Here is a 13,225-nt window from a genome sequence, read left to right as displayed (position 1 = left end):
AGCAGGCAAAATGCTGTAATATCTCCCCTCTAAAAACTCTAAAGCTTCATTCGACGCCACATTACCTCCTGAGATTGCTCCATTTCTCAGCCCTCTTTTACTGCAAAAGGGCTGCTTTACTCAAAAGGGCTGCTTTAATCACTAGCGCCAATTTCTTTTCTTTATTCCCTCTTTCCACCCCGATCGCCTCTTTGAATCTGCTACACCTCCTGATCAAAATCATCCATGACCTGTTGGCTCTCATCCTAACCAACTTTTAAGGAACAGCAGACAGAGTTGAACACTTTCTCCTTCTTGGAATACTTTCTCACTTGGTTTCTAGAACACCATTCCTACCTCCCTAGCTGCTCACCTTCTCAGTCTTCTATCTGGTTGCACCCTGTATACCCAATTTCTAAGCTTCAGAGTGTACACCAATTCAATTTGGAGTTTCTTTCCAGTCTACACTCATTCTCTTGGTGATCTATTCAGTCTCATGCTCCCTAATTTATATCTCTGGCCCTTAACCCTGAACTGGACTTGCACACCTAACACTTGAATTAGCATATCAAGATGTACATGTTCAAAACTGAACTCCTGGGGCACCTGGGTGGCTCAGTTGGTTAAACATCCGACTTCAGCTCGGGTCCTGATCTTGCGGCTCACAGCTCAGAGCTTGGAGCCTGCTTCAGATTCTGTCTCCGCCTCTCTCTGCTCCTCCTCTGCTCATGCTCTCTCTCTAGAAAATAGATAAACATTAAAAAAAAAAAACAGAAAACACTGAACTCCTGATTCTTCCCCATCCTAACCAGGTCTTTCTTCAGTGGTCCCATCTCAGTAAATGGCCACTCCATCTTGCTCCCCGCCCCTCCCCCAGTCTCTTATCCACAGAGCAGCCAGAGGCATTCTTTCCAAAACAGAAGTCAGATCATTTCATTCCTCTGCTGGGAATTTTCCAATGCTCCCCAATCTCACTCAAAGAAAAAGGCAAAATCTTTACAGTGGCCTCCACAGCCCTATATGGTCCATCTTGCTCCTTCCTTGTCCTCTCACTTCATTGCGCACCAGTTATCTCCCCTGTGGCTTCCTCCCTTTGGCGGCACTGGCCTAGTTGCTAATTCCTTGAACATCCCAAATGAGTTCCTGTCTCCAGATCTTTGCACCTGCTTTTCTGACTTCTGGAATGCCCGTCCTCAGATATCTCCGTGGGTTCCCTCACTTCCTTTCCCATCCCCCTATATAAAGCGGAATCCCACCACCTATCTCCTTTACCTTGCTCTGTTTTTCTATCACTTTTGACCACGGATAACTTTAAAGGCTTGAAGTAGAAAACCAGTAGCAAAGCACCTCCTTGGAGCAGGAACAGGGGAGAGAGATACTGGAGGGAAAAGGGGCTTTATTTTGGGGGTGTGGGGAGGAAGCAGGGAACTAGGGCTGAGAGTTCACGGACAGAAGAGCCTACCTTCCTTTGAAGCACCAGCAGGCGGCACTGCCTCCTTGGGCCGGGAAGGCATCAGCCTCTGGTAGAGAAGGGGGCAAAGTTCTTTCTAGGGTAATCCCACAGATTTGTTGGGGCCAACCACTCAACTGTTGGGGTTTTCCCTGAGAGTCCGACGCAGTCGGACTGTGGACCCTTTGGTGCCTCCGGGCGGTGGCCTGTGGTGCTACAACAGAAGGCGTGACAGGCGGAGGGTGGGCAGCACAGCTGAGCTCACCGCTGAGGGCGCATCCATCCCTCCTGGGCCTATAATTTGGGTTCCCCGGGCCTGGCCGCCCCTATCAGCGGCTCAGCAATAGATGAGTCACCCGGGACCCCGGGCCAAGGCAAACATGAGGGGGGGAGGAGGAGGAGGTTCCCGAGGCTTTGCTCTGCATTAGCCACCGCCTCGGTTGCTCGATCCCCCAATCTCCCGGGGGCCCCCACTCTTCTCTTTGACCCCCGCCCTCCAGGGCTCCAGTGTTCTTCCCAGATTGTTCTTGCTACACCCACCCTCCATCCTCATGATGGGAAGGCAGCCCTCCAGTCTTCTCATCGAAGGGAAGGAGGACCAGTTTGCTCCCACTCCCTCCCCAGAGTAATGACAGCCCCTCACTTTCCCCCTCCTGTCATGGCCCCAACCCCTGTCAAGGTCTCTCTGGTTCCCGCCCCTCCCCTTTCCTGGAGCTGGCTGCGTGCTTGGGGTATTAGGCAATGGGTGTGTACCCGCAGCCCTCTCCAGACCCCGCCTGCTCCACCACCCTCCAGCCGCCTGCGGGTCAGTGCTCAGGCCAGCCGGTCGGGCCAAGGGCACTGAGGACCAGTTCAGGCCACCCAGTCTGCCTGCCTGTGGCCTTCTGTCCCAGAGCTGAGCTTCTGCATGGAGAGGGAACAGGAGTATGGACCCCTGGACAGACCAGCTTGGGGAGCCCTGGAGTCACTGAGAAGTTGAAGTCTATGGTAGTAGTTCTGACCCTGGCCATTCCTTGGCACCTGACTACACTACAGCCTGACAAGGGTAGAATCAGAAGAAAAAATCAGAAAAAGCATCCGAGAGGTCTCCACAAGAGAAGAGGAGCATAGGAAACCTTGTCCCCTTCCTCCAGGGACCTGAGTGGAGTCCCAGGCTAACACGCAGGCAGAAGGACAAGGACGTTGGCGAGGATCGCTGAATCCAGGTGTAAGGATGAAAGCTACTGAGATTGCAGATTCTGGTGGCCTCAAAAGCCACACATGGTTTGGGTCTTGGCCTCTAAACAGGAAGAAGAGGCAGGGGCTATAGGGCTACTTCTCCTGCTTCCCTGCCCCCAGACGTGCAAAAGCAAAGAAAAGCAACCCTCTTCTGGTCAGAGCTGGCCAGTGTCAGGAACCAGGGCACTTTTACCTCCCCAGCCTACTCAAGACCTGGTACATAAAGGTGGTCAATAAAAAATACATGGGCAGATGAAAGTCACTGACCTCTCTCAGACCGCTCTGCCCCCTAGACAACAGTGCCCCCTGCAGCACAGGGCAGGCTCTGCAGCAGCACAGGCTGGAGGCTGGCTCCCCAGACGAGCTGCATGGCCACCACCAAGGAAGAGATGACTGTGGCTGTGGGTTTCAGCCCCGTGGCTCTGCTTCCCCAGGGGGCCTGTCTCTGAGTCAACGTGCCAGCCTCGGGCGCGCGGGGCCAGTCGTGCCTTGGGCTGCGGTCTGGCAGGGGCGGGGGGCGGCTGGGAAGCCTGGGGCCCCTCTCTGGCAAAAATAGCCCGCAGTGGTTAGAGCTGGGAGGGTGAGTCAGGCAGGAGCGCAGTGGCGCCTAACCCCTTCACTGCCACTGGAGCTCCCTAAGGTGGTTTGTCCTGGTCTGTGCACCCCAAGATGGGACTCTTTCCCTGGCTGTCCTCAGGCTGGGCTCTGTTTGAGATCCCAAGGCCCTCCTCATTCCATGTGAAGCACGTCTGAAAGCATGGAGCGACGATATGGGCCACTCCAAGTACAGACTGGGGGATCCTGGGAAGGGCAGGAGAACTCCGCAGGCAAGGATGCCTGGAAGCCAAGGGAAGCAGAGGAGAAGGCTGAAGATCCTTGGGGCTACCCGAGCCTCTGCTAGGACCAAACTCTGAGGCCAAGGCTGACCCCTCCCAAGGGGCAGGCTCAGAGCTCAGAGGTGGGTGGAAGCCAAGCCACCCAGAAGGGAGCTTTTCCTGCCGGCTCTGAGTGCCTTGTGGTGCGCTCTGGCTCAGGGCTCTGCACAGCAGTGTCCAGGGAGAGAAGTTGATTCTCAGCTCCAGCTTCATCGTGTCAAAGGCACTCTCCAGCCATCCCGCTCTCCTTGGGGAAACTGAGGCAAAGAGAAATGACCACTTGGGACCAGGCTCCTATCTCCCTAGTCTGGGTCCCTGCACCCTCCTTGCAGACTTGGCTACCCAGAGCAGGTGAGAGGCACTTTGGTCACCACCCCCTTCAGTGGGGCCAAGCGTGAACCCAGGCGTCGGGGGAGAGGGTGTGTGTGTAGGCTGGGAGGAGGGGGAGCGGCTGCGCTCCCTGGGTCAAGGCGGGGGGTGCGAGGAGTGGGGTGGGGATGCCCGGGGCTCGGGGAGGGGCCGCAACTCTGTCAGCCGCAGCAGAGCCGCCTGTGAGCTCGGCACGAGTAGAGTAGAGCCAGAGCCCCCAGTTCTTTGCTAGACCGCTCGCTAGCTTTCTCGATCACTCCCTCCCTTCCTCCCTCCCTTCCTCCCGGCGGCTGCGGCGGCGGCGCTGGGGAAGCAGCGAAGAGGAGTGGCCCTACCCTGGAAGAATGCGGCTCTGCCGAGGGGGCAGAACCCGAGGCAGTCTCCCCACGGTTTGAGAAGCCCGAGCCCAGGCGACCCAACCCTGCCGGTGGCGACCCCGCACCAGAGCAGCTGGAGGTAATCGGAGCCGGGAAAGCAGGGAGGGCAGGGACGAGCACACGCGGCCGAGACAGGCACACGGGCAGTCAGACAGACAGACAGACACGCATCCGCCCACAGGGGCACGGAGACACCGAGAGAGCCAGGGATATTGCCAGAGATGAAGACAGCAAATAAAGGGATACCCCCAGATCTGAAGGGCAATGAATGCGAGAGCAAAGGGTTGGGGACCGAGGCTGGGACCTGAGGGGACCAGACAGACGGGCGTCTGGAAGGAGGGGAACACTAGTTAGGAAAGGTAACACAGAGGAGGAAGAGGACTCAGCCTGAGCTACGGTCCTTTACAGGCGGGAACCAGGTCCCCTCCCTGTCTGGCGCACCTGGAGCCTCCCCTCTCTCCCAACTGCAGAAGAAGGGGGTAGAGAGGGGTTGGGAGCCCATTCCTCCACCTTTCTCACGGAGGGTGCCTGCCCTCGACGGCATCTGGAGGTGACCCTCCCCCACATCCTGCGATCTGTTGGTGGAGAACCGCCTCCCACTTCTGCCCCCTAACCCTAAAAGCGAGACTGTATCCGCGAGGGAAGCCAGTCCTGGGGCCCTTAAAGAGGGAGCCCCGGGGGGCAAGATGGTGGAGTGGTGTTTGTGAGTCGGCGTGTCTGAGTCTGCATGTGAGTGTGTCTGTGTGCCGGGCATTGTGTCTGGCTGGGTCCAGCTCCAGGGGCGCTTGCATAAGCCCCAGCTGCGAGGCCCCTAAGTCTTCCTGCAGGGTTCGGGGACTGGGAATCAAGGGATGATTCTTACTGTTTTGTTTGGGGAGGAATGTGGAGGGTCACTGGGGTGGCACTGGTGAGTTAGGAATCCTTGGTTGCTCGGGGAGCCCACCTTATTCCCGAGCGCCTAAGTCTCTCTGTCCCGCAGGCCGTGATCGATCTGCCCACCGGGGCCTTCGGGCCCGGGGTTCGACATGCCGGAGGAGCCCCGGCCGCGCCCTCCGCCCTCGGGCTTCGCGGGTCTCCTGTTTCTGGCGTTGTGCAGTCGGTGAGCAATTCCCCCCTGTCACCCAGCCCTCGAGAGAGACGTAGGCTGCAAGCACCGACCCGGGACGGGAGGAGTCCGAGGGGGCGCGCGGCCTGGACCACAGACCCCGAAACGCCTTCTGCGTTCCCAGGGCCCTCAGCAATGAGATTCTGGGCCTGAAGCTGCCCGGCGAGCCGCCGCTGACCGCCAACACCGTATGCTTGACGCTGTCGGGCCTGAGCAAACGGCAGCTAGGCCTGTGCCTGCGCAGCCCCGACGTGACGGCATCCGCGCTTCAGGGCCTGCACATCGCGGTCCACGAGTGTCAGCACCAGCTGCGCGACCAGCGCTGGAACTGCTCGGCGCTGGAGGGCGGCGGCCGCCTGCCGCACCACAGCGCCATCCTCAAGCGCGGTGAGCCGGGCCGGGCGGGTCTAAGCCTCTGGGGCTGGGGGCGGGGGGGGGGGGGGCGGCAGGCCGAGGCGAGCGGAGGCGGGAAGGGACCGGTTCACGACTCGGGGAGGGGCCTCTCTGGGAATTCCCCCCCGGGAGCCACGGAGCTGGGCCTGGCCACCCGTCTGGGCCCCTGCTCCTGACTTCCACCTGCGTGCTGCCGGCAAGGCAGCTGGGTCGCTGCTCTCCTACCCTAGGGCCCCCCTTTCCTGCCTCCACCAGGCTCAGTCTGGGTTGCACCTGTGAGGAAGAGATGCCCCCAGCCCTGGAAGCTTCAAACGTACCCCCCTTCCCTCCCTCAACTTGCTCCCCTCTCCCTCTCCGCTGGGACAAGCCCAGGCTGGTGTCCCCAGAGCCTCAGCGGGGGTGGGGTGACGCCCCCAACCGTTTAAGGGTTAAACCTACTCCCCTAATTGCTGGGGTTCCCAGGAGCAGAGGCTGGGAACAAAGACCCTGATGACTTTGAAGCCGGGGAGCAGCCCCCTCCTCTGTGCTGTGGGGGCCCCAGGTGGCTCTCACCTGAGCAGGTGAGGAACGGCTGGAGGGGCGAAGAACAGGTCACTGCTGGTCTGGTCTGGGAGGTATGGTCTGGAAGGCATCGTTGCCTCTTGCCAGGCCATGCCCGAGTTTCCTCCCTGGAGGAGTAAAGATCCATTCTGCGCTCAGCTCCAAGGTGGGGGCAGTACTTCAGGGACTACGGGGTTAATAGGCAGCTGCCATCTGCGGGGGAATTCCCAAGACGTGTGCAAACAGCTTCACCCCTGGAGGGTGGAGGTTGGGGGGGGGGGGTCGGGAGGCTGGGCCAGAAGCCCTGCATCCTGGGGTGGGAGAGGCCCGGCCCCTAAAGAGGTGCTGTCTCTCATCCTCTCAGGGCTCAAGGAAGCCCCTACCTAAAAGGAAGTGAGAGACCCCTCCTTCCCTACAGGGCCTGGTGTAGGCTTTGATACCCAAATGGGAAGCATGGGAAAGGGTTGTCATCTTGAGCCTCTGTGACCCCCAAAACATAACAAAGAAGCCAATATTTTAATAGGGCCGTAGGGAAAATCACCCTCACTCTCTCCCCCTCCCAGCATTTTATAGAGTAATAGCAGGTTAGGATAAACATAAAGGGCAGTCTCAAAGGGCAAATATAAAACTAGAAACTGGAAAGGGGAAGGACAGCTCCACAGTTCCCGTGCTTTGGGGGTATTGGGGTGGTGGAGATGCCCCCAGCCCTGGAAGCTTCAAACGTTGGTTAAAAGACGCTTTAGGAAAAAAAAGACACCCCCCCCCAAAGGTCTCGGCTTCCACCCCACCACCCAAGCTCCCTGGGGAATTTCTAAGGCTTTCAGATGTAGAACTCGGTGAACGAATCTTCAAAGACCTCAGGGACTCCCTCTCAGTCACCTGCCAACCCTTGGGGTCTTGCCCTCAAGCTAGCTCTTTCATCCACACCCGCAGATCCCAGAGTAACCGAACCAGGATGGGCCTCAGAGATCACTTCAGTCCACCCCCCACTCCCCCACCCCTGCCCTTAATAGATGAGGAAACTGAGGCTCTGTGCTTCTGTTCCCTTTCTTCTCGGTGACTTTCTCCCCAGTTATTCAGCTGGTAAATGGCAAAGTCAGGATCCAGTTAGGAATTCCTGGAATTGAAGGGTGGCTGCTTATTTCCTTCCACCTCCCCCCTCTCAGCTGCCTGTCAACCTTATCCCCCCCGTCACACCCTTTTTATCCCCAGGTTTCCGGGAGAGTGCTTTTTCCTTCTCCATGCTGGCTGCAGGGGTCATGCACGCGGTAGCCACGGCCTGCAGCCTGGGCAAGCTGGTGAGCTGCGGCTGCGGCTGGAAGGGCAGTGGTGAGCAGGATCGGCTGAGGGCCAAACTACTGCAGCTGCAGGCACTGTCCCGGGGCAAGAGTTTCCCCCACTCCCTGCCCAGTCCTGGCCCTGGCTCAGGCCCCAGCCCTGGCCCCCAGGACACATGGGAATGGGGTGGCTGTAACCATGACATGGACTTTGGAGAGAAGTTCTCTCGGGATTTCTTGGATTCCAGGGAAGCTCCCCGGGACATCCAGGCAAGAATGCGAATCCACAACAACAGGGTGGGGCGACAGGTATGTGTGTGCAACTTGTCCTGGGTCTCCTTAGCTTTCGAGGCCTGGCTAGAGTCTGAGAGGCACAGCAGAATGAGAGGAGGAGATGCGGTGGGTGATTGCCACTCACCATCTGGATGACCTCAAGTTACTTAACCTCAGTTTTGCATCTGTAAAAAGACTCTAATGATATCTATCTTACGTTGTCATTAAGAGGGAGCTAGCAAATGGAGCACTCGGCAGAGTGCTTAGTTCTCGGTAGGTGCTCATTACACGATAGATAGCTATTATTACAGCTGCCTCCCTACAGAATTTAGGGGTTCTTTGGGTCAGACTCCTCATTTTGGTGCTCACTCTGGAAAGAGCACTGGACTGGGAGTCCGGACAACTGGAGTTGAGTTCTGTTACCACCTAGTTCCCTAAGCTGAGTCTCTGTCACCAGCTAGTGATTAAAGATGGGCAAATCACTCTGCTCTGGGTTCAGTCCTCCTGCCAGAAGATGAGGGAGTTGGGCTATTAGCCAGCGGTTCAGTGCCCTTTCTCTTCTGATATTCCATGGTCATTCTCGCCTATATTTATCCTCCCCTGTGCTCTCTGTTCCCTCCCCTCTCCTGTGCCTCTGTGCTCTGCCCATTTGCTGCCGTCCCCTTCACCTCGCCTCCCTCTGCCGCTCTAGGTGGTGACTGAAAACCTGAAGCGGAAATGCAAGTGCCATGGCACGTCGGGCAGTTGCCAGTTCAAGACCTGCTGGAGGGCGGCCCCAGAGTTCCGGGCAGTGGGGGCGGCGTTGAGGGAGCGGCTGGGTCGGGCCATCTTCATCGATACCCACAACCGCAACTCCGGAGCCTTCCAGCCCCGCCTGCGTCCCCGTCGCCTCTCAGGAGAGCTGGTCTACTTTGAGAAGTCGCCTGACTTCTGTGAGCGAGACCCTGCCGTGGGCTCCCCGGGCACTCGGGGCCGGGCCTGCAATAAGACCAGCCGCCTGCTGGATGGCTGTGGCAGCCTGTGCTGTGGCCGTGGGCACAACCTGCTCCGGCAGACACGAGTCGAGCGCTGTCATTGCCGCTTCCACTGGTGCTGCTACGTGCTGTGTGATGAGTGCAAGGTCACAGAGTGGGTCAACGTGTGTAAGTGAGGGCCAGCCTCGCCACAGCACTGGGGAAGGGGAGGGGCACCTTTTCAGCCTTTTGCTCTGATTTCTGTCCAGGGTCAGTCCTGGCTCCTAGAAGCTCCAAGTATCTACCTGGAAGCAGCTTGGGGGTGGTGGGGGTCAGGTAGAGTCTGTGATGTGCAGCCTTCTCCCCCACAGTAGGAGGGCCTTGGAGGGAAAGCTGTCACCCCTCTTCTGCTCCTTAAACACCAGAAATGAGCTAAGATGAAATGCACTGTATTGCCTCCCTCTCCCCCACCCTGGGGTCCCTTTAGCTCTGGTTCCTCTTCCTTCTGGCTGGGGAGTCCCTGTAGTTTGACCACTCTTTCCCTTTGAGGGATAGCCCCAGGCACTGTGTGGAGCTGTAAGACCTGTATCCAGGGAGACCACTCATTCCTACCTGCCATTCCCAAACTCTTCTACAGTGATCTGGGCCCACTCTTGTGGGGTAATGGGAGATGGTGGTAGAGAGGTTTTTCTTGGGGAAGAGACAGAGTGCCGGAGGGGGACCTCTCCCCTGAGTCCTCAGAGGGTTGTTTGTCTAGGTCCTTAGGGAAACTATCCCTCCCCGCCGCCTTCAGATGTTAAAGGGAAACCTCCAAAGGAAGAATTTTACCTAAGACTCTCTGAGCCTTTTATTCTTTCTTTAGCAGGAGGGATGGGGATGGATAATTTATTGTACTGAGACTTGTTCTTGGTTTCTGTTTGTAACTAAAATAAATTAAGCTACTGGACCAGTGGATGCAGGTGGTGATATTTCTGCCCACACTTGGGATCCCAGTCCATGGCTTCTTTTCCAGGTGAATTCTACCCTCATATACTCAATGACATTACTTATGCATATCCTGCCTGGCTCCACAAAGGATTTGAAATGGTCCTCAGTGATTTATTTATTTATTATTTTTAAAGTTTTCTTTCTTTCTCTCTGAGAGAGACAGAGAGAGAGAGAGAGAGAGAGAGAGAGAGAGAGAGAGAGGGAGAGAATGAGCAGGGGAGGGGCTGAGAGAGTCCCAAATAGGCTCTGCTGTCTGCATGGAGCCTGACGTGAGACTTGAACTCACAAACCAAGAGATAATGACCTGGGCCAAAATCAAGTCGGATTCTTAGCCAGCTGAGCCACCCAGATGCCCCTGATCCTCAATGATTTAGTTGGGAACTTTCAGTGTGGAAAACCAGGGGGGTACTTCTAGGGGTGAGGGGCTAGAGATCCAAACACAGGCCCTATTTACTTTTTATGTGCCTCAACTCCAGATTTCACCTTGGTCCTTGCCCTAGAACAAGGGTTGGAATTTTTTCTTCCTGCAAAGGGCTTGATAGTGAATATACAGTTAACCCTTGAACAACATAGGGGGGTTAGAGGAGCCTCCCTCCCCATGCAGTCAAAAACCTGTGTATAACTTTTGACTTCCCTAAAACTTAGTTACTAACAGCCTACTGTTGACCGGAAGCCTTACCAATAACATAAACAGACGATTAACACATATTTTGTGTGCTACTTGTTTTATGTGCTCTATTCTTACAATAAAATAAGATAGAGGAAAGAAAATGTTATTAAGAAAATTATAAGGAAGAGAAAAAACTCATTCAGAGTACTATATGGTATTTACTGAAAAAAATCTGTGTATTAAGTGGACCCACACAGTTCAAACCCGTGTTGTTCAAGGGTCAACTGTAGTAGGCTTGTGGGCTTTGTCGCAACTACTCAACTCTGCCATAATTACTCAACTCTGCTGTTGTAAATCACAAGTAGCCATAGACTGTACATAAACGAATGGGCGTGGCTGTATCCAAGAAGGCTTAATTCACAAAAATGGACTGTAGATGAGATTAGGTTCTTTGGCTGAACTTTGTTTACCCCTGCCCCACACCACATGGTCACCTCTTTTCTGGAAATTTCAAGTACTGAAGGTATCTCAGCGTTAAACCAGGAGACAAAAGAGCAGGTGCTTTTCTTTATGGCTCCAAGTCAGAGAACCTGGGAGGTAGATATAAGACTAATGGGAAACATATAAAGGAGATTCCAATGCTCAAAAAGGGAGTGTTTTGCTCTGGAAATGAGCAAAACCAGCATGCTTTCCTACTGAATTATTTGCACGTGTATTTTGTCCTTCCTTATTCAGAGCTCTTCTGCATTTAATCTTAGTAAAGTAGTTCCTTCATCTTTTAGAAGAGAACCATAACTAGAGAAAACAGATTTTTAAAGCTTTTTACAATCTTTCTATTCCTAGCTCAGTGTCTTTGAAAACAAACCGTTATCATTCAATTCAGAAAAGGGATAGACCTCATACATTTAGGACTAAATGTTTATGGGGTTACAAGCTGCTGATTCTAACAGGTCATCTCCTTGGCCAGGGAATGTTCTCTCCATTCCTCTAGGCAATAGATATATCTGCTACCCAAATTACCCTCAAAAAACAGGTGATTTTGCTACTGGGATAGCAAGGACATTTTGAGGAATGTTGGGTTAGGGCAGTACTCTATGGCAAAATTTTATGTCCTTGAATTTCCACTTGAGAACTCTGGGCTTGGAAATTTGATGGAAGCAGTAAGATGTCTTATCCCACTTCAGTCACTGACTGAGTCTGGTGTGTACGGGGGAGTGGGGAAGAGGGGGTGTATCTAGAATAGGATATGAGAGAGAATAATGATAAGGAACATCCAGAATGGGAATTTCTCACACTTAGGAAGGGGGAGGAGAATCTCCAATGGTATTACAGAAAGAATATTTCATCTTTTTCCTGTTTCCTTCCTCTGTATTCCCTTTGGCTCCCTCTCTTTCTAGCTTTCTCTTTCGTCAGACACACTCTGTGGCAAACTTAAGCCCCAAACCACAACCTTGAGAAATTCCAACTGGATTTTGTCAGCAAGGCCAACACCCCCCCCCCCCCCTGCTCCCGGCACACGCGCTGGGCTCAGACCCAGGTCTGGGGTCAGTGACGAGAGTGGGAGTGTGCAACCCACAGAGTGGGTGGCTACAATTTCAGCTTTTACTTAACTCCACTTGCAGTCAGAGGGGGGGAGAAGGACTGATGAACTGTAAGTCAGGCCTCTTGGCCTCCTTCAGCTCTGGATGAGCTCTTCTCCCGTAGCCTTTCATGTGGTTGGGAAGCTGGGGAGTGGCAGTTGCTGGCTAGTTGCCAGCTAGGCAGCACCCCTTCTGTCTCTGCTCCTGTTTGCTCCACGGGAAGCACCCAGTGATGCTGCAGCAGACTCCAGACTCCAGACAGGTGAAGGCTGGGAGATTCTCCAGTCCCATTCATCAGTTCTGACTCAAATGCCATGGTACTTGCTGCTAACCATATTAGACTGTCAGTATTTCCATCCTCGGTCACACCTGGAACCCAACCTGGAGAGGATCTGAAGTCTTGGGCAGGGACACCGAATTTGTACCTCCTGTCAGAGTCTCACAAGGCATGTTGGTGTCGTTGGGGCACTAGTGAAGGGGAGGGGGGTGCAGAGTATTATTTTTAGTGGTCAGTGTGGGGCATAACTTGGTGGGGAGAAAATTTTAGGAAAAGAAATGGAAAGAAGAGTCATGGGGAGGTATCACAGGGCCTAATCTAAGAGCATGCAAGAAAACTGAAGGAGTCTTCTGCCATTTACAACACAGAGCTTAGCAGGGCAAAGGCCCTTAATAGCAACAGCCCAGGACAGATACAACTCTCTTTGTTATGAACGTGCTCCTTGTTATCCAGCTCATCCCTCACCATCTTAAATTAGGGCCATCTCGGCTTTACGTTCTAGGGTCATGCTATTCTCCACGTTAAAATAAGAGAGAAAACAGACTGGGGTAAGAGGAAGAGTAGGGAATGTACACACCAGGAATAGATGGGGACAAGTGTGGCTATCTACCAACCTAGCTCTTCTTGGAAAGCGACAGGAAACAAGGCAAAAAAAAAAAAAAAAAAAAAAAAAAAAAAAAAAAAAAAAAGAAAGAAAGAAAGAAAAGAAGAAAAAATCCAGAAAAGCAACAATTTTGGTTCAAGCCTTAGGGAACAGCTATGTGTTCCCTTATACTGCTATAAATGAGGGGAGAGGACACTTAAAGAACCTTCTTTTGTTCTTAGCATTACTAGTGCTCTTCTTCTCGCACAGCAGAGACTGTTCCAAGGCAGCTTTGCGTGTCTAGATCAGGTGCAGAAATGAGTGTAAAGGAAGTGGAGGTGGGCACGAGTGGAGAAACATGGGTGCAAAGTCCCTCACT

The 13,225-nt window shown here is 54.2% G+C and overlaps 1 protein-coding gene across 1 annotated transcript; it reads left to right on the top strand.

Moving 5' to 3' along the window:
- Nucleotides 1-4,322: 4,322 nt before the first annotated feature.
- On the top strand, nt 4,323-9,745 carry WNT10B (Wnt family member 10B). The gene is made up of 5 exons (XM_042990812.1): nt 4,323-4,347; nt 5,248-5,367; nt 5,498-5,760; nt 7,519-7,892; nt 8,548-9,745. The coding sequence occupies exons 2-5, from the start codon at nt 5,294-5,296 to the stop codon at nt 9,004-9,006; spliced, it is 1,170 nt and encodes a 389-aa protein (XP_042846746.1). The 5' UTR covers nt 4,323-4,347; nt 5,248-5,293; the 3' UTR covers nt 9,007-9,745.
- Nucleotides 9,746-13,225: the final 3,480 nt, after the last annotated feature.

This window comes from Panthera tigris, chromosome B4 (genome assembly GCF_018350195.1).
Source record: "Panthera tigris isolate Pti1 chromosome B4, P.tigris_Pti1_mat1.1, whole genome shotgun sequence".
Taxonomy (NCBI): Eukaryota; Metazoa; Chordata; class Mammalia; order Carnivora; family Felidae; genus Panthera; species Panthera tigris.
Note: the sequence above shows the minus strand (reverse complement) of the source record. Positions and strands in the feature narration are given on the sequence as shown.

Coding starts and splice junctions, on each gene's coding strand:
- WNT10B (XM_042990812.1), top strand. CDS start 5,294: ATGCCGGAGGAGCCCCGGCCGCGCCCTCCGCCCTCGGGCTTCGCGGGT. Junction 5,368..5,497: donor TTTCTGGCGTTGTGCAGTCG/GTGAGCAATTCC, acceptor CTGCGTTCCCAG/GGCCCTCAGCAATGAGATTC. Junction 7,893..8,547: donor ACAACAGGGTGGGGCGACAG/GTATGTGTGTGC, acceptor CTGCCGCTCTAG/GTGGTGACTGAAAACCTGAA.